Genomic DNA, 25,884 nt, shown 5'->3' on the forward strand with positions numbered 1-25,884 from the left:
GAGTGAGGAAACAGAATGCCAGGGAAGGAAGCGCTGAAGCCAGTGGGAAAGCCTCCAGTCTGCTGAGCCTTTTTCTGAACCGCTCCGTAACAGCTCCCAAGCAGGAGTTTAGATTCAAAACAGCTGGCAAATATCTGAGGATTTGTTTACTTTACTTTTTCTTTCTTTTTTTTTTTTTTTGAACAAAAAAAAAAAAAAAAAAGTCCAGAACACAAAACATTTAGGACTGCAGTAGAACCTTCACTTGGATACCACCTTCAAGATCTGGAATTTGAGACGGAGGAGACGCACATCAGGGGGAAATTCTTGAAATTCTCCTCATCTGCTGCCTCCATTGAACTCCAGGAGGACACATTATAAGGTTTAAAGCACAGTGAGTACAGCATCATTACTTTACAGTAATACACGCTGAATAATCAGAAAGAGATTCCCCTGACCTCAGAGAAGCAGCTCGGTTTGCTCGAATGCACGTGATCAGATCTATCTGCTCACTCTGAACTCCACCTGTGTAATCCATTTCATTTCATTTTAATGTGGGAACAAGCAGTTGTGCTGGTGAGGTCATCTGAAACCAGCTGTTGGAGCTCATTGATGAGAAAAGAAGGTGAAGTTCAACCCAAGAGAAGCTACTTCATGCTTATAAAATACCAGTTTATTTTGGCCAATGACAGGTGGAAATACAACACAAGAAGAACTTCTAAAAGCCACATTCATTCTCAACAATCTTTTATCTCCTGTTACATCTTTGGTCTCCTACTGCACAACACTGCTCTCTGATTATGTTTAAATAAAAACAATGATGTGCAAGCATCCTGTTTCTCTTTATGGAGCATCCTATGTGGGCAGCTGGAGGACTTTGATAGAATAACTGTGTAAGAGGTCTGTTAATGGAGTATTTGGAGCAAGAGAGGAATGAAATGAAAGGTGGAAGTAAAAGCTCACAAACGACATTTGTCCTTTCAAAATTTAAAGTCTGAACATCTTCCAGGCTCTTCAGAGAGTATCTGGAGGTTTTGGTGATTTTCCAGACGCTCCTGGCTCATTGTTCTGGGTGGTGGTTATCCCGGAGTTTGGAGGTGGAGCCAGCGTAGCCCATTTCCTCGCACTTAGAGCCGTGCGGTTATCTCGTGTTGATTTTCCACACCTTTCACCACATTATTTAAAGGACCCATTACTAAATGGTTTGACATTCTTTGGCTGGATAGACTGAAGCAAACAAGCCGAGCAGAAGATTTTCAAAAGAAAGATCTGCTGATATTCTCATCCTATTTCGGCATTGCGCACAAGGAGCTAGAGTCACTTAAAATGCTTGGCTTGCTCTGATAAACAATCCGAAACAAAGATTCAGTTTGTGCAGTTTTTCTTCCCTAGTTGTAAACATTATTTAGATTCATTAACTACTGCACTGATTTATTTTCCTGCAGGACAGACCGCAAAGAAGATGAGTCTGTCACGGAGCGGGACGCTGGATAAGACCATGTCAGAGAAGGCCCACTCTGATGCACGCTCCCCGTCCAGAGCGGGGTCAGGGGTCGTGGTGCCTCCACCGTACTCCCTGGGTGGCAGCGAAGCCGCCGCCGACGCCCCTCTGGAGTTGAGGGGCTCTCTGGACTGCTGGGCGTGCTCCGTCCTGGTCACCGCGCAGAACCTGATCATCGCCCTGATCAACGCCGGCCTGGCCAGCGTCGTGTTCGGCACCATCCTCACCCCGGCTCTAGTCATGGTCACATTCGGCTTCCTCTGCCACTCCACGGTAAGGATATTTCCCATTGAGTGAACTGAGATCAGTGCTGTTTCCAACTGGTGCAAATATAAAAGCCTGTGTTTTCTATTTAGAATCTGAATATTTTTTTTAAGTTAATGTACAGCATTGAACTTTTACCTCTTGTACTAACAGGAGATGATGTAGCCTGTCAGTTATACAGTCATTTTAGAATACCTCTGCCAGTTAAACTACACAAGGGAAGGACATTGTTTTTCCAGAGATATGACACTGTTTTCTCAGATCTTACTGGATCTTCCTGGAGCTTAAATCTAACTTACTGCAGCTGTGACTAAGCTCTGTGCAATGCATTGTGGGACTATAGGATAGAGCAGCAGCACCCTGAAACTATATCATACATTGCTGGTTAATTTTTCTAGCACGAACAAGTTATTCAGCCATTCTCCTCCTCCAGGTGCAGCCCCATGGAACATCCATGTACTGTTCAGAAGTGCTGGACGACGGCGGCTGCGTGGCCCTGCTGGTGGTGGGCTTTCTGCTGCTCACGCCTCTGCTGGTCCTCGCGCTGGCCGCCTACTGCCGCCTGGCCCGGCACTTCCAGCTGGGCCTGTGTTTCATCCCCTACAGCCGCGCCGTCTACAAGAACATACCCGCCTCGCACCACCGGGGGCCCGGGACCTGCTGTGGCCAGCAGGGAGCAAAGGGGGAGGGGGACGGGAAAGGTAGCGTATGGGTGTAGGGGAGGAGAAGAGAGGATAGGACGAGTGTACATGGTTTTAATATGTACTATGACTTCAAATTGCCACTGCATTTTTTTTCTATTTTTATGGAGCCATTGTATAAAAAACAATCATATTTCATCATTTATATTGTTTGTATGTCAGTATTGTTTTTTTATATATATACAGTTTCAATGTACTGAATGTATTTTATACCTTTTTACAATAAAGTGTCTCTGCTGAGCTTTGTGTTTCACACAGAACGCTGGAGGCTGAGCAAGATGAGTGTTCAAGATGAAGGCAAACATACATAGTATCTTAATTCCTGTGTGTCTCATGTGCTGCAGGGTTCACATTTCATCAGTTCTTTTGGGAAGTAAAATTATAAATACTGTGCAGGAAGTACTCTGTTTAAAAAGTAAAACACACATATTCTAAACATTATAATCCAAAACGTATTGCATGTAAAACAAATGCAGAATAGCTTACTTCAGTTTAATGCACTGATCAGCCACAACATTAAACCCACCGACAGGTGAAGTAAATAACATTGACCATCTCGTGACAATCCAGTGTTCTGCTGGGAAACTTTTGGACCTGGCATTCATTCATGTGGATGTTACTTAGACATGTAGCACCCACCTAGACCAGACCAGGCACCCCCACCCCATAGCAATGACACTCCTTGATGGCAGCAGCCATCCCCAGCAGGATGCAGCCTGACACAGACACACACACAGAAACGCTTTAGGAACAACTAAAAAAAAACAAAAACGTGAAGAACAGCACAAGGTGTTGACCTGGCCTCCAAATTCACTAGATTTCAAACAATTTGAAAGAGACGTATAGCCTTTATTCATATATAAATTACAAACATACGGTTTGACGAATGTTTGAGTAAATCAGTGTGTCCGTATTCTTCTAAAAGGTGAAATGTGGTTAACTGCAAATAACACTAATGAGGTCAGTGTGGGCTGTAGAGACTTTCCCTTGTGGATGCTGTGTCGGTCACTGCTTCCTTTTTAAATGTGGTCAAATAGGAGCATCATGAAACTAAAATAGTCAACATTAAGTTCCTCAAATGTGTTCAAATTCATACAGAACTCAAATAATCAAACTGCATTTTCCTCTTTGAGTAAATAGCTCTGTCCAAATAATAGTCTTGTCTTTTAAGTAGAATCTGAAAGGGACGTTTAAAGATTTATTGAATATTTCTGGACATCAAGGAAAAGTAAGCTACCAGTCAGGAAATACACATTTACCGTAGTATTGGTGATGTCGTATTTTTATCTTATCTGCAAAGACCATATCAGAGAAACTGAACTTAAAATATTAACGCAACTAAATGTCATAGTTTGCCTTCCAATTAATTAGCAGTCAGTGCCATCAAAAGCACCATGCAGGTTTGGATTTATTTTTTATTTTTTTGTCAGTTTGGACAACACAACGCCAAAATTCATTTATTTATTGATTTGTTTTCTGCTTCTTTCCAAACTAAGTCAGAGCTGGTCCTATTGATGGAATGTCTATATTATATATGGATATATATTCGGTATTCAGTTTAAAAGCTCATCAAAAGACCAAGTGATTGATAGTACAACTCAAGTCAAAATATTCTAAATCTAGATCCCATCACAGATGATACAGAAGTTTGACACCAGGAGTTGTTTAGCCAGGGTGCTGTTACCCTTCATGTCCACTAGATGGAGCCAGAGGCATCACTAACATTAAAGTCTTACAGTTTAATCAACAGTAACAGTAAACAGTCAGACAATTTGAAAGAGATATATAACCTTTATTCATACATAAATTACAAACATAAGGTTTGGCGGGTGTTTGAATAAACCAATGTGTTCGCATTCTTCTAAAATGTTGTATAAAACTGAATGTTTTGCTGTAATATTGCGCAGTGTTTCACATTACAATGTGTGCCTTTTTGGAGGTTGATATGTGCTCTTAATTCCTTGGCTTGAACAAATGTGTGAGGTTAACAGGGTTGGTTGTTGATATTCATTAACAAGTTGTGGTGTTGGGCTTTGTATGGAGCTGTGAATGCACCGGGCTCAAGGGTACCACGTCCGTCTTCATCCACTTGACCCATGATAATGTAGTTGACGCCTGTTGGAAAGGAGAATGAATCACCCGAGAGATTATTTAGGGTTAAAACGAGGTGCTGATGATCTGCAGAGTGTGTTGTGAGTTCCTACCTCTACGGAGCAATGGGCACTTCTTGCACTGTGACACCAGCTTCACCGACATGGTCTCCCCAACCTGTGTGATGGTTAGCCGACCTGCCTTGTAGGCCTTTATGAGGGAGATCCCGATGTTGACAGTCCCTCTGGGACCGGGGGACATGGAGGTCACCTTCCCCGTTAGCACTGGGAAAAGGAAGGCTCAGTCAGAAGACAACATCCAATTGAATACTGTCTGTGTGTGTTAACAGCAAGACACTTACCAAATTCACTTGCACAGAAGCTGGTCTTGATGGTTCCGTCTCTTTTACACGCTCTAGCGCACAGTGGATTTTGAGGGACTAGAAGCATAAAGAGCACACAACAAGTGCATTAGATCCTGTTTATGAATCTTCTGACTCACGTGCCCACACCTTCACTCACCAGGCCTCCTTCCATTTATCCTTGATCCAGGCACCCTGTCCGCGGTTGTGCCCCCCTGTCTGCGGCCTCCCGGGGTTTTGACTGGTCTGCCGTTTGTGTTTGTCTTTCGAGGAGGAGGCACATATTTTGTGGTGGTGACAGGTGTCTGTGTAGTAGTGGCAGGGCGTTCGGGTGCAGCGGGTTTGACTGCAGGTTTTAGCGGCACTGATCTCGTACCGGCTCCAGAGACGACCCTTGGTAAGTGAGAACCACGAGGAACGCTGGTGTACTGGGCGAGGAATCCATCAGACGTCAAACTGAGGTCAGACACAAACTGGACCAGCAGCACGTTCCCGCTGGTAATAATAGGTCTAGACAAAGAAACAGGAAAAGGACAAGGGTTAAAACAAACCTATTTTACAATTTGTCAAAATAAAAAAATCTGTCACTTACTCTGGAGTCTCATCGCCACAGTATTTTCCAATGAGACGTGAATCATCTCTCTCCCCACCGTTAAAGAACGCCACATAGTCGAACCGACAATAGGTGTCAGCCTCCAAGCCAAACTTATCAAAATTCACCTGGATCGCCTGGTGGTCAGACAGGAACAAAAACAGGAGTTTTAATAATCACTTGAAGGAAAATACTTGTTTGCATGTTGCTAGTGAATGGGCAACCAACCATATTACGCTCCACAGTGATTAGCCAGGAGCAGCTGACTCCCGCTGGGTATTTCTTGTCGGGCCAGTTGGGCGTCATGATCTCACCTTGGGCTTTTGTTATCCTCCCCCCACACAGTTGGTCTGAAACAGATCACAGCAACTCCATGAGGGGGATAGAAGGAGAAAATCTAAAACAGATGTATGCAGGGGTCCAAATATGTTCTTTAACTTAACTGTTCTTCTTTTTAGGATGAACCTTTGATTCGAATTAGTCCCTTGTTGAACATTACGTTACATGAATGACGCTTATCTGGAAGATAAGAATCTGAGCTGCAATTCCTACTCTAGCCAATTGGCAGTGCAAAATGCTGTATGGAAATATTGGGCAATCTATTCTTATTGCACTTATATTCAGTTATCAACTATGTACAAAATCTTGCTTTATTTTTCGTCTTTAACATTTTTCAGGCGCTTTATATTTTTATTATAGCGGACCCAGGAGAGATGATAGGAAATGTGGGGAGAGAGATGTGGAACAATAACAGGAGATGGTAGAAGGAGGAAAGTGTTTCAAAGTGTGGCAATAAGATAAGATAAGCAGAGCTGTTGGCCGGTTCCATGCAGCCAAACCATGTGCAGCTCGAGAGCTGAAACTGCATGTTGGCTTTGGGTAGTTAATTCCACTATTCCCCTTCTCCCTCTACTACAGCCCTGTGAAGCTATGGGATCACCATTCTGAACAGTTAAGCCTTAAATGTCACAAGTAACGCTTCGGTTTCTAGTTATTAATAGGTCTGCTACACGCCATTTTTGGATTCCATGGCATGAAAAATCCTAATGATGACTATTATTTGATACTGAACTGACTGATACTAACCAATACAGTTATAACTGTCAATAATCCATTAAAAATGCTTGTTCATGATTCAGAGCGAGTTTGGTCAAGAGCCTCTGCTGTCCTTTTCCAGATGCTAAGTGTTCACACACTATCCAAAAAATATAGTCAGAGGGATATGAGATAGCTGAAAGAAGACGTCATGTTAACATCCCTGTCATGAAAAGTCATACCGTGAAATGAAATTGAGAACTGAGAAATAATTCAAAATAGGAAGTTAATGTCTAATTAGGCAGGTAAAAGGACTAGTTTTTTAAAGAACCTGGCAACTCAAAATTTGTGGCTTCTAACTGATGTACAGAACCTGAAACCTTTATAAATTGCTAATTAATTCATAATTTTGTGAAGGTATTTTACAGAAGGTTGAAATGATCCGCTGCCTTATTAAACAGATACTCTGTCCTACAGATCAGCGTTCAAAAATTACAGTAGTTGCTTCATTTTTACTGTCTTTTAGTTGGAGAATACAGAAAAAGATTAAAAAACAAACAAACAAAAAAAACAAGTTAAACTACTTAATAGCCCTCTTCCTTGATTTAAGACACTATTCTATATTCAAAAAGTTTCATTGTGGTCATAAAAGTAAAAACATTATGAATCATGTGAGCTGGTTTTTGGACATTTAAAGTATCATATGAAGAGGTCTGTGCTGCATTCAAGGCCTGGTTCATAATTTCTGGTGTCTTGCAAGACCCTGGATTTCTGCAGACATGGTGGATGACACAATAATTAAAAAGCAAGAGGAAGATATCTTTGTCAACACTTCAAAATGTGACCACATACCATCTACATAGGGTTTGGTTCCACTGAAATAGGCCACAAATCCCCTACTGTGCGTCTCTTCGTCAGTCGCCATCTCCAGCATCATGGTGTTTGTGGTGGAAATGAGATTGCCGGGACGGAAAGTTCCACAAAAGCGACCCAGCTTTTGCACTAAGTTGGAATGGCCGTTGTAGACGTCCAAATAGTCATAACGGCACTGTGAGTCAGCCTCCAGGTCAAAAATGCGGAAGGAGAGCGTGACCACGTTCCCCTCTGGGACCTGGAAACCAGAGGGATCACGTAAGAGTGACACACTAGAAGGATGAGTGAGGAAGGGAGGGATATACTGCAGGGATAGTGACTCACGGTGATGCGCCAGGTGCATTTGCTGTTGGGTTTGTAGAAGTTTGGGAAGCCTTCGCTGCCAACGAAGCCTGAGTCTGCGACCAGGTCTCCTCCACAGTTGAACACAGGTCTGTGAAGAAGGAGGCAGTAAATTTTATGTACAGACAATGAGACAACTCCACTGAGACACAGAGTTTCCACAGATACAGCAACCTTGATGGACTTCATATTTGTCTATTAACACAGACTGCTCTTGGCCACGAGGTACTTACTGGGAGAAATAAGTGCTCAGTAAGTAAACAGGAAACTTCATTATGTGACCATTAAACCAGTTATTAGCCTTTTGATGTTACTGCCTTTATTATTGGATTTTATTTTCCTAATTAAAATCTGTAGTTACTTAAAACCAAAGCTGGAAAAAGGAACAATAATCAAACCACCATCAAGTCATAACTCAAGCTCTAAGCTACGTAATTAGATGAAGGTGATTTATTGTGACAGACAATTGTTTACCCATATTCATCCATCTTAGTCATGTTGTAATGCAGACTCAAAATTGACCTGTGGTTTCACCTCATTTTAAAAGTGACGTGCTGAGACCGCAGTTTATGTATGGAGTCCCAAAGTGGGCAATATTAAATGAAGAAAGAAATGCAAAAATGTGTTATGTTATAGATGTGATCATGTTGGTGTATAAGTTAATCATTCCCTCAGTTAGCACAAATTAGCACTGGTGCTAAAAACAGTGGATTGTTGAAATGACTATAGGTATGGAAGTTTTCAGAGTTGAGGTCTAATCAGAGCTATGTGCAGAGCAGTAAAATAACTAATATCAGAGCCGAGATCGCACAGGAAATACGTGTGTGCTTCCAATAAGAGAGAGAGAGACTTCACAGCTTGTTCCAGATTATGTATCATGTCCACATGTCATGACGCACAAAGACAAACAGCTGGTACTGATCAATTAGAGACAGCAGCTGTATAGAATATTATATGCACCCCAAGTGATGTCAGTGTTCATTTGCATATGGGGCTGGGGACGCATGTGGAGACACATTTTAAGGCCAGGTGTGAACATAAACACAGATATGGACCTGGGCAATCCGATAGTCACTTGTTAAAGGAATATTTAAATGCTAAAGAGTGTGAGTTTGGAGCCGATAAACATAAAAAAAGCTATTACAAAAACTATTACTAAACTACATGACATTATGCAAAAGCACTTTGGACAAGTACTAGGGAATGAACGGACGTGAACTACTCACTTCTTTAGAGTCATAAAAGAACAAAAAATAGCTCTGGCTCTATTACTGAAATAGCTGAAAAGCACATTTTAGAGCGACCTCATACTTGTGTCATCAATCCATGCAATAAATTCTTTTGCTTTCCAGACACTCACAGAGCTCACTGAATGTCAGCGCTCATTTCACAAAGCGGAAATTTCCTATTTCAGACTGTTGCCAGCAGAAATACACAAGACCAATTTATAAGCTTGCGAGGCCAGAAGAATATGCTTGTCTTTATGAATTCATTACTTTTCAGGGGGCCTTTCATAGTCTGTTAGTGGTGTGGAGAGTTTTACTAAGCCATTTGGCTGGCCCTCAAAACAAATGTCCATGACATTTTTACAGATGTTAGAAACATTTGTCTTCAATTTGCCTGTTTCGAGGAAGTAAACACATGGTTGGAAGCGAAAACCAGCAACTCAGATAAACAAAATTTGATGCAATGGAAAAAATAGCTTCTTCCAGAGCTCAGTCAGCAGAACCCCAGCAAAGTCAGACAGCTCCTGCTGAAAGCCAAAATGTCCAGGCACCGGAGCCAAGTTTCTCTGACTCGACCCCACAGGCAGAACTGAAAGCACTAACATCTGTGGCAGCTCAGCCACTGCAGACTCAGCGTGTGTCACAACATGAGCCAAAAACCAACAGGACAACTCTGTGCCCAACCAAACAGTTAAGTGGAAAGAATGCACTTACACAGACAGGAAAGAATTCAGATTTGGACAGTAAAGAGTATTTTTTTTTTATCCTATAGCTGCATGCTCCTGGGAACTCAATTAGTTCATCTGTATGAATTTCCTCTCTCAGATCTCTACTTAATCATACAAATTAAGACTAGAATGAATTCCTAGAATGGCACCTTCTACTCAAATGTTTTCAAAGACGCATGTGACGCAAACCGCGACCTTACCTGTTCGTCTGCTGAGCCTTCGTCCATCCTAAACCCAGAGACAGGACCAAGGAGACACCCCAGATGCAGCCCACATGCATGATGATGCGACAAAGCAAGGCAGACTGTTGCAGAAAAGGGAAACGGCTACAGCAGGAGGTAAGAGGTGAAAGACTGAAGGGAGAAGGAGGAGGAGGAGGTTTGCTTGAGATGGGCGGAGAGAATGAATGAGTGGGAAGGAATCGGGGGGGGGAGAGGGGGGCCGAAGAGAGGGACGAAGATGCTGAAAGGACGACAGTGGTGAGAAAGAGTCTCGAAGGGGGGTGAGTGGGAAGGGAGGAGAAGGCTTTAATTAGAGCCAGATGTTTCCTCTGGAGTATCCCTGGTATCAGTAGAGCAGAGGGGGCATCTAGGAAAGAAGGGCAGAGGGCTGTAGGATCAGAGGTTCAGAAAGTATCCTCTTACGGTTAATGTCTCTGGTTCTTAAAACTTCACATTAAAGGCGCGTGAAATTTGGGCTGGATGGCCACTGACTTCATTGACATGCATTAATTCCAACCTGTGGAGCGTTACAGAGGGTGCACAGGTGGAGCTACAGCCTGAGGCTCTATGGGCTGTATAGCAGTGAACAAGAAGGACCATAAATCTACATTCCACAGCAGGCCAGACCTTCAATTAACTAAACAGAATGTTTTTTCTTAATAAAATCCTCAACTTTAGCCATCTAGTTGAAGCAAAATACACACAGGCTCTAAAGTGACCTATAAATTATTGCAAAACCTATGATCTCGTTCCTCTAACCGTATTTCCCTAAGCCCCAGGAGCTCCTTTGGCTCCAGCCAAGTCAGTGAGTGTCTATGTGCCCCCACAATCCAACAAGGAAAGAATAACACTCAGAGGGTGTGTGTGTGGGGGGGGTATTATTTCTCTGCTGAGATTTGGGGATGAGCCAACCCTCTGGCTGACATTGCTGGGGCCTGTGGAGGGGATGCTCTCTCATTAATGTCATAAACTGTGACGCTTTTACAAACTGCAGAGGTGAAACACCTTAATCAGAGAGCGGAGCGAGCAGGATGGAGAGCCTGTAAAAGCACAAAGATGTAGTGCTTCCAGCTGCTTGTGACACAGCTTGTGAGATTTCAGATTTAAATCCTCATTTGGGACTTGCTTGAAAATGATTCAGTGCCACTGGTAAAAAAAAAAAAAAAAAAAAAGTATGAAGTTTTGCTGCTCTCAAGGAGAAGGGTGGAGAAGTGAACATACTCTGGTCCTGCTGTGTTGTGTTTGTGTTAACGTCTTGATAAGAATCAGCAGGAGCAGGAATGCACTGACCAGCAGTAGTCTGCTTGAGGCCGAACAGCATCTGAAGTTGTTGCTCACAACTGTTCAGGCTCTGCCACGATGTGTGGGAGCAACAGTGACCTTTACACTTGGCAGTAATCCAAGCTAAGAGTTTGGGTTTCTGCAATAACTTCTGACGAATCCTTCAATCTGGACCCACATTCCTGTTGGGAAGTCTGAGGGAATAGCAGTGGGGGAGTGGAGATGACTGTTGTGGGGGCGCTGGTAAGGAAGGAGGGGAGGGGCCCGTTAAATGAGAGAAATGGAAAACAAACTTAAAACGTTCTGACAGTAGGGCAGTCCAACAAAATGAAAAGTTTTTTTTTCTGAACGCTCCCCGGAGTTAGGTCATGTCCGTGCCTCCCCGAGCCGACACATTTTTGTTTTTCCTCCACGCATTCCCTTTGCAAATCACTCTCCCACGTCTGAGCCGACCTCTCGCTGATTTATAAAAACACAATTCACAGAGACACTTCACCGGAGAGGTGGAAAACCGACTGGAAATGAATAGGTGCCGCTGTGCGCGCGCATCTGCGTAGGTGACGGACCCAAGCAATCACAAACCCATCTGTTCTCTGTAATTGTGGTTCCTCTCAGATTCACTCTCCGCAATTTAAAAAAAGCTCTTTCAATTGTGCAGCGCGGTATAGTCGGCCAGATTTCATGTGACAATAAATAGAAACGCATGCAGAGAGGTGAGGATACAACTAGACAGGATGGTGTCCTACTTCATCTGCTTCTCTCTGATACAAAGAGGGACATCAGTGGGACATAACAGCTTTTTCCTGGACACACTTCACTGAGCAGATATACTGTGCATTCAGTGAATAGACAAATGTGCCAAAAAAAAAAACTCACAGCACCTAACCTGGCACTAACAGGATGTCACACTGATGTCTAATCTTCTAATGACAGTACTCTGAAACAATGAAACAAAGCAGACGGGATCACACTTAATGCTATGAGCCTCCCCTTTCTTTTCATGGCAGCTGCTCAGGAGACACATCATCATTTGCCAGTAGGTCCAAGACAAAGTAATGGCAATATCATACCTAGAAAAAGTTAAAGCTATTTCACAGTGGAAAAAGAAAAAAGAAAAACAGACTCATTCTAAGCTGGAAATGTCAGACATCACCCGAGTCATGCATGACTTTGTTGAATTTGGTTGACGAGTAGGCCAGGAAACTGTGGTGGACGTAATGGTGTGGCTGTTCCAGATGCTACTTGAAATTGCTTAAAGCTGCAACATGTAAATACAGACGAGGCTGCTCCCACTTTGTGACCTACTTCTTTAACTGGTGGACATGATTATAATTAGCGCACATGTGTAGTATTTTTAGACCTACTGCAGTTGGCATGGCTTGCAATGAAAAGATGCAAAATGATTAAAGCCCCAAATGGTGATTTCTTCTGTCATATTCATAGATAGTAAAGTGAGATGCCATGCTGAGTAATCAACATTCCTTCTGAAAACTGGAGGTCAGTTTAGTGTCATCTGAACCCGTAGATGTTATGCTGACACCTGGTGGTGAAAAGTTAAAAGTGCAAATTGGCCGGTGGCGCTACTTAACAGTCTTCTTGACGTCGTGACTGCTTTTTTCCGATTCCTCTGCAGTCTTTTTATTCCTGGATTTTGTGCAGCGGTTTGGGTCGTTTAATAGCATTGCGTGCTGTAAACAGACCGTCGCATTTTGATGGTGATAATAGCTTATTGGCTTCGGCTAATCTCATGTTGTGCTTAGGACCATGTGATGTGAAGCTTGTGCAGCCATTCGTTCGTTCATCCAGTCAGAAAGACTGTTGTTTCACTGAAAAATGAAAGACATGTCAGTTTGTCAACTACTAACTAACAATGCGTGGAATTAACTCTTACTCTTCCTACATTTTAAGGCTAGACATGAACACGGTACACACGAAACGCCTGCCTTAGGAGGTAGAGATAAAGCCAGAGAAGAGAGTGAAAGGAAAACAGGAAATGAGCACTTCAAAATAAAAGTCACCGGAAGTGGCAAATAAATCTGCTAATCTTGTGCTACATCTATATGACACCATTTTAGTTTGTATATATATGCTCACAATATTGTATGACTGCTCACTTTGTAATTTCATTTGTGGTGACAGCTGTGTGCCACAACTTGTAGCTACTTATGACAGTAAAGCATATCAGCTGACAATACTTGTTAAACATTGCGGCCTGGTTTATGCAAGCCTCTTGTGTCCCAGACTTACTCATTACAGATGTTTGTCCATGTGGCATGGAGGCAGAGGTTTTGGCTGAATCACTTCCTCTGGCCTGAATTCACTCTTGTCTGATGGGTCTCTTTAGGCTCTAAACTGTTCTGAAGAAAGAAGACGCCCACTGTTTAAACAAAACTGTCAAAATAAAAAATAAAGCATTATTATCATCTAATTTATTCATTCATTCATCTTCTGTAACCGCTTGTCCTGTGAAGGGTTGTCTGGAGCCTGTCCCAGTTGTCATCAGGCAAAAGGCGGGGTACACCCTGGACAGGTCTCTAGTCTGTCGGAGGGCTAACACAGAGAAACAGACAACCATTCACACTCACATTCACACCTACGGACAATTTAGAAGAGCATGTCTTTAGACGGTGAGAGGAAGCTCTAGTACCTGGAGAGAACATGCAAACTCCATGCAGAAAGTGTGGAATCGAATCCAGAACCTTCTTGCTGTGAGGCATCAGTGCTAACCACCACACCACTGTGCCGCCTGGTTCTCGGTCTCCATGTTTTTTTGTTTTTTATGGCACATTTACACATACAGTAATAAGGATCAATTAAGGAAAGAGGTTTCTCTTTGTATTGGTAATAAATTTATGCTTATTCATACAGGTCAGATAAGGTCCCAGAATTGCAGTCAAAATTGCATTTTCCCATTGTTGCACACCCACAAAAGCACATGAAGCACACACAAAAGTACAAGTTCTCATAGTTACTGTTTTTCCAATATACATATATTTCATGATGTTCATCAATATAATAAGACATTGATAGATTTACACTACAATTATTTTATGTACTTTAGTTTTTCATTCAGTCTCCTCTCCTTTACGTTGAGTCAACCACATTTAGTTTCTAATCCCATACCAAATGACAGCACAATAAAATCTATCAATAAATAAAAGAGATAAGACAAAAATAAAATCAAACTGAGCACATTGCCCGTGATTCTCCAGCCGTGTCCCTCCTGTAAGGCCAGAGGACCAGGGGCAATGTGAGCCTTCATCCAAGAAACCCCACTCCCAAAGAGAAATCAAACGTCTTTGCTCAAAAATAAACAGATTTAAACAAAAAATAGATCTTGTAGATACAAACGGCCATCTGATGTAAACTGTAGCATCATTCTAGAAGCTTTCTGGACAATTGTAGGTAAAAATACTTCTTTTTTTTTTTCCCCACTGACTTCCCATTTTCTTTACCATTGCTCATCAGTGCTGACACACGAACAAATCAGTGACATCTGGGGTTATTACTAAACTGATGCAAAATAAAAACACAATATTTGGTTCAAAAATAAAACATGTTAACTTAAGCAGAACCTCGTACATTTATAGTCATCCAGAGAACATTCAGAGACTCAAAAGGTTCCCTCCTGTTGCTGCGTTCATATCTTTTGAGGGTAGTATATGGGAATATTCTGTACATATAATGTGACGCTTTCTTGAAAGGCTTTGGATCTTGGTCTCTTTCTTTTGGATTGTTTCCTCACAGGTGTGAATTCCAAGTTATAGTTCAAACCCCTGGAAAGGATTTGAAAACTTTTCGCCCCTAAATGACCTGAACGCAGCGCTGAGATCGCTGAACAGTTCCCGAGACTGACATAAGACAATATTCTCCTTCAAACCGTGTTCCCATCCCACCAAAACGAATCACAACAGAAAAAGTGCCACGGTGTTAAAATATATGCACACTTTTCATACAGACAACAAAGCAACGGGGGGCAAAAAAGAGAGCACTCACTTCATTCTCACTATTGTGACCAAACTGGTTGAGCACTCACAGGACAACAGTTGGACTCATGGATAACACAGAAGTCCTACCCCAATCAGTAGCGTTATTTCACTTCAGTCCACTGTGTGGTTAACTCCTGTAAGATGGCTAAAAGGACCACATTTGTAACCCCATAATGATATTTCTATTGCCAAAAAAGACCAATTTTATAGTTTGCTAATATAGTTTTTGTCCTCATATATATTTTGGTAAATTGCTAATACCTTAAACCTGAGGATATAGGACCCCCTACCCCCCAAAACACCCCCATGTTACAACACCAAACAATGCAGACTTTTTTTTTCTTTTTCTTTTTTTTTTTTTTACAAGGTTTTCCTTGGTTACGTCTAACAGCTATAGTTAGTTGATATTTCAAACTTGGCAGCACTATGGAGACAGAGAAAAAAAAAGAAGAATACTTGTGCTATAATTAGTTATAGGATCATGTGTCTAAAAACTTGTCACGGATCAAAGAAGCTCTTCAGACCTGGATACACATGATAGGGGAGACTTGTGTTTGAGATTTGAAGCATGCGGTCCTCATGTTTGGGTTTAACTTGCATATGTTAGAATGGCACACTCACAAGCCAAACTGACACGCTGCGTAAACAGCGTGCAAGAGTTAAAAGGTCCCACAGATAGGGTAAGGGTGTAAGCTATTTAAAACAGACCAGGACAGTTCAGATAACCTGTTTCTCTCTGCTTGTTTTTGATGGCAATTGGCAGCTTAAGCGTGGATATCTGGTCTTTGGTAATCTTCTGCGCTTTATTTTTGCTCCATTTTGGAGAGAAAAAAAAAAAACACGTATTGGGAATCGAGGAGGAGTGGGCTTGTTAGGGTTGGGGTCTTTCCTAATAGAACCGGCCGACAGATCTGTAACCTCTCTGCTTCTCTGTACTTCAGTCCAAGGAAACAAAGTGCCCTCACTCTGAGATTTAAGCGGCCTAATCTGTCAGGATAAACTGGGGATATTCCCAAGACAGAGCTATTCTAACACACACACATACACACACATTCATGCACCTGTGCACACACAGACACACACACACTGTAGGAATCTGAATCAGTGAGTTGAGCAAAAAGGGGGCATGTTGGTCTACTCAGCTGGAGGAGGACATAAAAAGTTGAAAAGAGACAAGGCTACTAAGGCTTTACACACACTTGTTTGGAAATACTGTAGTTCCTACCATTTGACGGACAGATTTATTCATTTTAGGATCGCTAACAGTGGCATTAGTGGCAGTAAAGCATGAGCTGAGTAGCTTTCTATTAACGCAGGCCTGCATGCTTAAAATCCTCCACTTCACCCAATTCAGATTTGACTGAGTAACTGAGCTGTAACTATTTCAGAGCTTTGATTTACCACAACCGCAAGAAACACTGTGGAAATAAAACTGTTTCCTGCGGCTGAAAGCGAAATGGTTTTAAATCACCACCAGATGCCTTTCGCTGTTCGAAGGAATTTCAGATTACTGCTTCTCAACCTCATTTATACAAGGCCTTAGTTTGACACAGCGTCTGAAGATTTCAAAATCAAGTGTTGTATCACCCTGCTCTCCTGCTCATAAAGTAGTACACACCGGAGTAGATGCCAAAAAACCTTAAGAGAATAGTTCAAGACCAAACCAGTGAGGGCACCAATGAAAGAAATAACAACAGAAGCCTCTCCCTTGATGCTTGGCAGTGTATAACGCACAGAGCTGAATTACAAAAAACACACCAGACAGAGGTAAAGAGGAGCTCGCTGCTTTTGGCAGCAAATGGTACTGATTGCACACTTCCTCTTTACCTGTCTGTTTCACACAAAAATATACTATAATAAAAAATAGAATCTATTGTATTTAAAAAAGAAAAAAAGGCCTTAACTATAGGGAGAATCACTGAGACAGAACCACCGCACTAGCAAAACACTCTTCTTAGGAATGCTACTCTTTTATGAATAATCGCTTCTCACTCCTCACGAAATTTGACTGTAAATTTCTGAGCCTACCCCAAAGTTAGCAAACTGCTGAACTAATATTCAACTGTGAATTAGACATTTTCCTCATCAGCCTCTGTCCCAGTTCCTAGATCTTCAAGGCTGAGTTGTCTCTTGTTTAAATGTGCTCTTCATGTGGAGAGGTTTTGCTGCACCAGGATCTCCTTTTGTTGGCCAGGCTAAAGGACCAGCCAAGACAGCGCCATCAAAAACAAGGTTGTTTGTGCATTTTAAACAGATTCCTTTTCTGCAGTCGACCACGCCCTCCACACAGAATAAAAGTGCGGGGGTATGTTTGACCGGAAGTAATCGACAGTAACAAAAAGACTGAAGACTAAGGCTTTTCAGTGTCTACTTAGGGGATGGGCTGGCAAGAATTAAACTTTGCTTTATGGAAATCATCAATTAATACCATGTTACCCCCGGCATTAGAATAGTTGTTTAAGCCCAAATCCACAGTTTGACATGAACACATCTCCACAGTATATTGTAAGTGTAATGTTAAGATATTGTCACCACTATTACGAAAGAAAATAATTTGGACAGATTGAAAGTCTAATCCTGTCTATCCAAAATGTACCCTTACAACTATTAACTATTTTCTCCTATGGTTTGCATGACTGACGTGTTTCACAAGTTTCATCGCATGTATTTTTTTTTTTAAAGATACTTACACTTACATGTGCTACAGTAAGAGCATTTGCACTAGACTGCAATGAAGGAATGTTTTCGAAATAAGACACTACGTAATATTTAAATAAAAAAAGAAACATCTACAGACATTGGTCCAACTGTACTATGGCAGTTTTGAAATTATCAGAGAAAACTGAGGAGTTCGAGCATGCCAAGAGACGGGAAGGGGAAGTTATCAAAAAAGAGAAATGACAGATAAGGGGATGATGAGATGGAAAGGATTGGAAATGATAATTACTAGAGATGTGTTTCACAATCCATGCATTATTTGTATGTTTGATCAATATCAGTGAGCTTTTACTCTCTCCAAAAGCCATGAAAGAAGACTTGATTATTTTTTTTTTTTTGATGGCATCAAGTTATAAAAATATGGAACTGATCTAAGAGTAACCCGGGGAATATTTAAGAGCAGTTGAGGCTGTGGGACAGCTCCAATTTCTTTAACTTGATAACACAATGTTCAGATCCAGTTCAAGCTCTCTGGCTTATTTCAGACTGTCTTAGTGGATACGAGTAACACAGAAAGATGAAAATCTATCGGTATTCCAAAAGTCAAATGGAGATTGTGCAAAAATACACCAAAACGAGAGAATAAGCAGGGGACAGACAGATGATGAGAACATGCAAGATACACACTTGGATTAATAGGCAGTAGTTAACGCTGAAGCATACGTAAAATTAATACAAAAAATAAAAAGTACAAAATGCACACACGCACACGCGCACACATCTACAAAACAGTATATATCAGAATAAAACTCTACAAAGAACTATATATATATCAGTTATGTAACAATTATCGCCAATTGTTGTTTCCTTTTCTGCGGTTGCATCGTCACAAGTGTTTGGTTCTCAGAATGGCAGGTTAGAAAAGCCGAGAGTACCCAGAAAGGAGACAGGGCCACACACTCACAGGACAAATATTGACAGGGGTCCAGAGGCGAGGTGGTGGAAGTGGGGGAGCCACGGGGCCCTGAAGGGTTTAGGGGTGTTATATCGAGGCTAATCGGGAAGATATACATATAATAAATGAATCATCGGTGGTTAATTTTGTCATCAATTTGAGGTTTTTTTTTCTGTAGCAAGGAAGTTGAGATCAGACTGGGGTAGGAGCAACTCTTCTTAGGTGCTGAAGTACACTGTAGACAGAGAGAAAAGAGGAAAGATGAGTCTAATTCATGATCTCAAACGTCACTACGTGTGATAGTGAAAAATTGGAAATGAGTGTTCAAGCCCATGTGCACAAGGAACTACAAAGGGTTCTTACCAATAATGACGATGAGGACGATCACACATATCACACCCAGGATAATCATCATCTGGAGTCAGAAGGAAAAAGTCATTAGAAAAACTGAAATTTAAAAAAAAGTACAAAAATATCAACCAAAGGCAATCTTAGACTGAATGAGGTTTATATAGCCCAGACAAAGTTTCTGACAATTTTTAATGACTGCATCAAAATGTGACCTGACCATTCTGAATCATTATTCAATTAAAGTGAGTTATTCCTAAAGAAACATGTCATTGTGTAAAACCAGAACCTACAGCAGAAACTGACAGCTGTAATTGGCTGCCCATTCCTGGAGGCTTTGTTTTTCATTTTTCTGTAAACATGGCGGTCTAAGGCCGACACAAACATTTGCTTTTCGAGTGAGCCTGTCTGCTTGCCCTCACCTTGGCATTCTTCCACCAGTATTTATTCTTCAGTTTTGCAGCGCTGGTCTCAAACTGAGAGGCTCCAGCCTGCAGGGCATCAGCCCTGTCGTCCAGTTCTGACAGCTTCTGATCACGCTCAAGAACCTTGTCCACGTTTACACGCATGATATCAACCACCTGGGGAAAGACACGTGAGGACATGTAGAGTAAGCAGGTATCAAGACGGGATGGTTGTGTGTGGGAGTAGATGGAGAAAGGCTGCTAAATATGGACAGTGTATGAAAGTTGTTTATTCATTTTTATGTTGTGATCTGACTCCAAGATATTAAAGATTTATGTTTTGGAGTTTTCTGTGTGTGTAGTATGTGAGAAAGCAGGAAGACTTGAGTTAGCAGCGTACTCACCTCATCCACCTGTGCCTGTGTCTGCTGCAGACGGCGGTTGCTGGTGAGGTTGGGAGGGGGCTGATTCCCTCCCTCTGGTGCAGGGGCTCCAGCTGGGGCAGACCTGATAATAAAAAATAAAAATATGTAGTATTATATAAATACTTATCCTCTAGTAACATGTTAACATGTGAATCTGAGACAAGTCAGATGAATTTTGTCAGTTCATTAAAGTTGGCAACATCAGCAGAACAGCTTTAATGCAGAGCTCAAATATCTCAGATGGTTCCACCCCACTCTTGCACTCTTACACAACATTTTATTACCATACAGTATGTAACTGACAAAATGGCTCCACAATAAGGACACATAGAAATTGGGAAGTCACAACATTTTTAATTCCGAATAGTCTTACTTTTCAAATCTATTAGCTGTTAATTAATTAATTTGGCCACAGAGTGTGGAATTTGGCTGTGAAACAAAGAGTGCTGTGATCTTCACGACAACGGCAGTGTAAGTGAGATATTTCTGCTACAGTAGCTTATCAGTAGGATGGAAAAATGCCTCACGTTTCCATCTTGTAATTGAGATTAAAGACATTATCAAGTTTGGAAGGCTTTTAAAGATTAGAAGGCTTCACTGGATCTATGAATAAACAATTTTAAGATACACTGATAGAGTCAGCGTCTATCACAAAAAGAATCAACTCGGCTTCTTAAAAGTCAAGTTGACTTGTCATGTCCTTTTGCATTGTGGCCTACAAAGACCTATTCTTTTGGATGCACAATGCACAGATAATGACCACAGTGAGAGACAGAGAGTTTATGTGACAGTGCCATTTACCACTGAAAACTGAAAGCTCCATGAAAATGATGTTGCCTTCATGCTAACATGTACTAGAACCCTCTGCTCTTTGCAAAACAGAAATATTAAAACAATATTTAGGTAATTACTTCTTTTCATTATTTCTTTGTACTTTTACTTTCATTTTGTTTCTCAGGTTGAATTCTAATCCTGCTCAACCATGGTGATTGGGTAAATCACACATGCATTAAAGAGAGTTCATGTCCACAGCAAAAACCCTGCATCCTCATGTCCTCATGCAGACAAGTCAAAATGATTACGAGACTAACATCCTAACAGTTTAGCCACAACCTGCTGTGCAGCATTATTCTCTTCTTTTGGATTTTTTTCTTGCACACATTTGGTTCTTGAATTAGTACTTGCTGTTTGTACAGATTTATTATTATTATTATTTATAAGTTGCATAGAGGTTCTGGAACAATGCAATATGGATATCAATAAAAATCGTAGTAAATTGATTGGGACATTGGCAAAAACAAGGCTTTCTTTAAATAATGCATGACCTTAACTTTTGTCATCTTTCATGCCAAATGTAGACTCCATTTATCTCTATTTCATACTTGTAAGAGTATACCAGAAGCTCAGTCGTGAAAGGCTGGCTACTCTCACTTATAATGGTGTGTCTATTAGAATGCACTACCCCCCCAGCCAGGATGTAAATAATGAATCCCGAGACAGGTGATCAATTTACTGCTCTTTAACACAGTACACTGTGTGTGTGTGTGTGTGTGAGGCTCTGAAAGATAAAACATACACAGGATCTATTAATAACAGCTCACACGTAATAAAATAAGACTAAAAGCATCCAATAGCCACAGACATTTATTGGTCTACAGTTGATCTACTACACAAGTTATCAAACTACCATGGAACCGACTTAGAAGTTTCTTGGAAACTTCAACAGAAATTCAGAGAACTGTATGCCTATTGGCAACATTATGTCCCTAAATTCCGAACTGTCAAAAACAGTAAGGCACATAAACACAACAGGTTATTTGTTACCATTAAGTTATATACTGCCACTGCTATTTGTCTGCACAGTGATTACAGAATTGTACAAAAATAAATACACAAATAGCCATGTATCTGCTGAGGAAACAGCTTAAACCTACAATGAGACATTAGAACATTGAGACCAATAGCTGTAGATGGATGGTAGTGATCTTCTTTTAATACTTTGTGTGAGATGTAGTTGTAGTGTATTGTTTTTTTATTTAATGCTACACTGTATAAAAAGGAAATATGACCCCATGATTGACAGCTGTCAATATCTTTTTAGAATTTGTCTGCAGTGTATGAACAGTTTGTTCCAAATGGACAAAATGAGTATTCTGTATTAAACTACTTTCTTTTTCTATACAGATTATTGCAAGAATCTAGTCTGAGTCAGCTGGGTCAGTGTTAACAACCCTAGTGGACAGACACCAAACTACATGTTATGCTATTTATCTTAAAAAACAAACAGCTTTTTGTGTGCTGAAGCTTTTTGTGTTTGTCCTAAACTAACAGAAACAATCTTATCTGATCTAATTTGAAGGTAGTGGCTCGTCTAAGGTGACAATTAAAATTGACCCATCATCAGACAGGCACATTTTCAACCACAATACCTGTAACAGTAAAATAAAAAACCTGCTCCGAGGACATGTAACACAAGATATGACTTCCTAAATCTTTTAAACTTTATACAACTTGATGTAGCCGAAGATACAATTTAAAAAGGGTCATTAAAAAAACATTAAAACAGCTTAAATACTTCTGTTTATCATGTAGTGGAGAGTAGCTGAGCATGCTTGATCTAGTATGTTTTATTGCTAACTGTCTATCCAAATGAAATTCATTTTCACAAAGGGAATCTATGATAGCTGTAGAGATAGCAGTCATCCTGTGACCAATAAACCTCAGTTGTAACTTAGCTACACCACTAGTGTGAGACAAAACTCTGTATAAAGGTCACCTTTGCACACTCACTCATTACTAATCCTCTAACAACAAATCCTTAAGAATAGTTAACCTGATGGTGCTGGTGGTCCCTCTCAAGTGCCTATCAGCCCTGTAATGGCAATGCGGTATTCTGTGCCTTACATGAAATATAACTGGAAAACATATAGTGCAAATAAGTTTTGTTTGTTTGTTAAAACTATATAACATCAATGTGATTACTCTATGCCTCCTTTCACTTGCAGGCATGGAGTACCACCACAATTGTGCAAGTGTGCATAAGTTCACACTGTCATCACCTCTGATCTGACACCAGGCAGGAGCTGCTAGTGCACTGACAAGGTTTCTCGCCAGCTTCCCCATCCTGTGAAAACCGCCTACTGTATTCGATACAGCCAGGTGGATCGAATGTTTCTTAGCTGTGCCACTTTGGAGCATAATCTTTGCTCTAATTTGAAGATGATAAATTAAGTTTTTCCGTGTTTCTCTGATTATGTCACAAGGGACAGCATTAACACCTCCTGTTAAAATGATACATTTCTTGATGTGATGCAGACAATATCATAAATCATATAAATAGATATAATAAGACACCATTAGCCCATACATTTCACTGCTGGCTGAATTTGTGCTGTTACTCTGCTTTCCAATCCCCTTTTCCAGAACATAAATGGACAAAACAGCCAAAGGGAAAAAAGAACTAAATAAAGGCAGTCTCCACAGTCTACTGCTAATGTCAGATTTGCTACGGAGGCTAAATATATTTAACCTTCTTTTAAGAAAGGGCTTAAAAAATAGTGTTGCCCTGTGGTTTGCAAAGAAAGCTGCAACATTGGTGAAAAGATATTCAGATGCCTATGATTGAATGAGGAAGTGTGTCAACATAGATAGATAGATAGATAGATAGATAGAAACAATCAAAATCAAAATCAAATGAGGCCTCGGGTCCAATGGATTTCTGTGTGGAGGGCCACTGTCATGGAAAAGCATGGTGTCTGATTTTCAGCACTGGAGAGCGACATTTCAGCACCGGACAGCGCCACAGCAGTCCAGACCAGAAAGAGTCTGATTCCAGCCTCTCCATCTCATTCTGTTTGATGTTGTGGCACTGGATCCCACACGACTTTCATTTCTGACCATATGCTGAGACACACCAGGCCAACACAGTGTTCTGTGAAAGCTCAGGAGGAGCAGGACAGGCCTGTAAATACACCTACAGCCTTCCTACCACACCGAGGGTGGGGAGGATCCTTAGGGGAGGAGGGTGGATTTTAAAAACATGGATGCACCATTGTAAGCAACATTTGTGACAAATGTAACAAATAGCCCACGGGTCACATGTTAACAGGCACGATGTCACTGTTGAATGACATGTCGTGTGTTGGCAGCAGGTTATTAAACGTTTTAACTGCCTGCAATGAGAACACTGACAGACGAGGCTGGCACGGCTACCCTTCCTTAGCCCTACTCTTTATATATGTGCACTGTGGAAACACAAAGGGGATGACAAAACGGGAGAGGAAAGACATTTTACACGGTTCGTTTGGTCCCGAAGGCGCAAACAGACTGGGATATGGTGAGATATATAGCTGTCCGCCCTCGCACGACAATCGACGACATACAGTCGGAGGCTAGGCTATCCCCACCCCCCCGCTGTAGGCTGCAAATATCACGTAAACCAGGCCCGAGTCTAATTCAGACCTTACAGTATCATGGTCTAATAGAGGCTCTGTGGGGTATTCGTCGAATATTGTCGAAGCTTTGAATGTTCAACAGGCTAAATGGACGCCGCTGATACAGCTAGCGAGCCTTGTTCAACACCGTGCCCTTGCTGTTTCTAGAATTAGCCTAATCGTCACCTGCGGTCCAGCGACACAAATATTATCTAAGCCCTTGAAATGTTAAGTAAAGGGGGGGGAGGGCTCTGGTAAAAATCTATTTTTTTCTTGATGTAGTTTTATAATTAGCCCGTGGGTTATCACACATACACACACGGTGTCCTTTTCAAAAGCAAACCAGTCCAAACTGGAAAATAATACGTGCGTGCTGTCTCAACCGAACCACAGCGGACGATAAAAAAAAATAATAATAACAAAAGAGACAGGCGATAAAAATGGAGATATGTGACCAAGTACAGGCAGGAAATGAGGCTAATAAAGAATTTAAAAAGAGATAAACCCGATGACTCCGTCTGCTCCAAGGTTAGGCCGACGCGTTACCCTCTACCTTCACGTTTGGGTCACATTATAAAACTCAGACAGTTCTACAATTACATTTAACATCGATATTTAGCACCGACCAACACGACGCCAGTGAAATATTCACAGTATATGATGGCTAAGAGGCACAGAGGACTATTCAGACACCGTAAATCCCAAACAGCCTGCCAACACGGAGTCGTGAGGACCTAATTTATTAATAAATAAGAATTTGTTTGGGTGGGAAAAAAAGGCATTAAAACGATGTTGTACTTACATTTTCCTGGTAGTATTAGCTGGACAGCTGTGCTGAAATCCGGGCTGGAAATGTTAGCGCGTCCTAAGTGGCTGGCAGATGGATGTGGATTGCCTTCTGCGCTCCTCTCTACCCTCTGGCAGCCTTTGGTTGGTTATTGTGGCGTTTGCCTGCCTGTAGCCTAGGAGGAGCACTGGTTTGGTATCTGCCGCTGAAATTTGTCTCCTTGCTATAAAAGCCCTTCTTCTTTTATTAAAAAAAAATCTATCTTTTTTTTTTCCAGCGGCTTTGCGGCACCTGCAGGCTATTAGCGGAGCCTGGCGCTGTCAGGGTCGGTCGGTAATGAAGGAGTAATAAACAGCCGCCTGGATTAAGGGGACAAAGATGGCTCGGTGACGTCAATCGCGGCGAGTTTCATGTTGAAGCGGGAGGCCGGAGACTACACACGAACCGATTTATCGCTCGGGACAGCGCTGTTTTTATCTTGACACGCTTTTAATGGGAGTGCACTCGTGTCTCCTTCGCACACGTTTCATTTCACGGGCCAGGCTCGGCTTTAAAGCTCTTCAAAAGGAGCTTGTTTTGACTGCAAGTCTGTGTGTCAACAAAATGGCGTTCCTCGAAAGGGGGTGTGGCGAGCAGTGGGAGCCTGTTTTTATAGTAAATATTGAAGTAGTGGAGAGTTAACCCACCTGG

At 41.5% G+C, this 25,884-nt stretch overlaps 3 protein-coding genes across 4 annotated transcripts; 1 reads left to right on the forward strand and 2 right to left on the reverse strand.

The window, feature by feature from the left end:
• tmem88a (transmembrane protein 88 a) lies at nt 1-2,492 on the forward strand. Of its 2 annotated transcripts, XM_084564508.1 has the most exons (3): nt 1-373; nt 1,425-1,753; nt 2,178-2,492. In XM_084564508.1, the coding sequence occupies exons 2-3, from the start codon at nt 1,442-1,444 to the stop codon at nt 2,460-2,462; spliced, it is 597 nt and encodes a 198-aa protein (XP_084420634.1). In that variant the 5' UTR covers nt 1-373; nt 1,425-1,441; the 3' UTR covers nt 2,463-2,492. The 2 variants fall into 2 exon arrangements, with proteins under 2 accessions (XP_084420634.1, XP_084420635.1); XM_084564509.1 differs by lacking the exon at nt 1-373 and having other exon boundaries at nt 1,277-1,753.
• Nucleotides 2,493-4,216: 1,724 nt separating this feature from the next.
• pcolcea (procollagen C-endopeptidase enhancer a) lies at nt 4,217-10,050 on the reverse strand. Its single transcript, XM_084565240.1, has 9 exons — nt 9,894-10,050; nt 7,722-7,830; nt 7,377-7,635; nt 5,718-5,839; nt 5,490-5,626; nt 5,058-5,407; nt 4,898-4,975; nt 4,650-4,820; nt 4,217-4,560 (listed from the first exon to the last, which is right to left on the reverse strand). Exons 1-9 carry the CDS (start codon nt 9,971-9,973, stop codon nt 4,430-4,432), a joined length of 1,437 nt encoding a protein of 478 aa, XP_084421366.1. The 5' UTR covers nt 9,974-10,050; the 3' UTR covers nt 4,217-4,429.
• Nucleotides 10,051-14,073: 4,023 nt separating this feature from the next.
• LOC311502811 (vesicle-associated membrane protein 2-like) lies at nt 14,074-25,630 on the reverse strand. The gene is made up of 5 exons (XM_084565205.1): nt 25,210-25,630; nt 19,954-20,056; nt 19,568-19,726; nt 19,161-19,212; nt 14,074-19,032 (listed from the first exon to the last, which is right to left on the reverse strand). Coding segments are annotated over exons 1-5 (333 nt in total). The 5' UTR covers nt 25,212-25,630; the 3' UTR covers nt 14,074-19,015.
• Nucleotides 25,631-25,884: the final 254 nt, after the last annotated feature.

This window comes from Chelon labrosus (assembly GCF_963514085.1).
Source record: "Chelon labrosus genome assembly, chromosome: 17".
Classification (NCBI taxonomy): domain Eukaryota; kingdom Metazoa; phylum Chordata; class Actinopteri; order Mugiliformes; family Mugilidae; genus Chelon; species Chelon labrosus.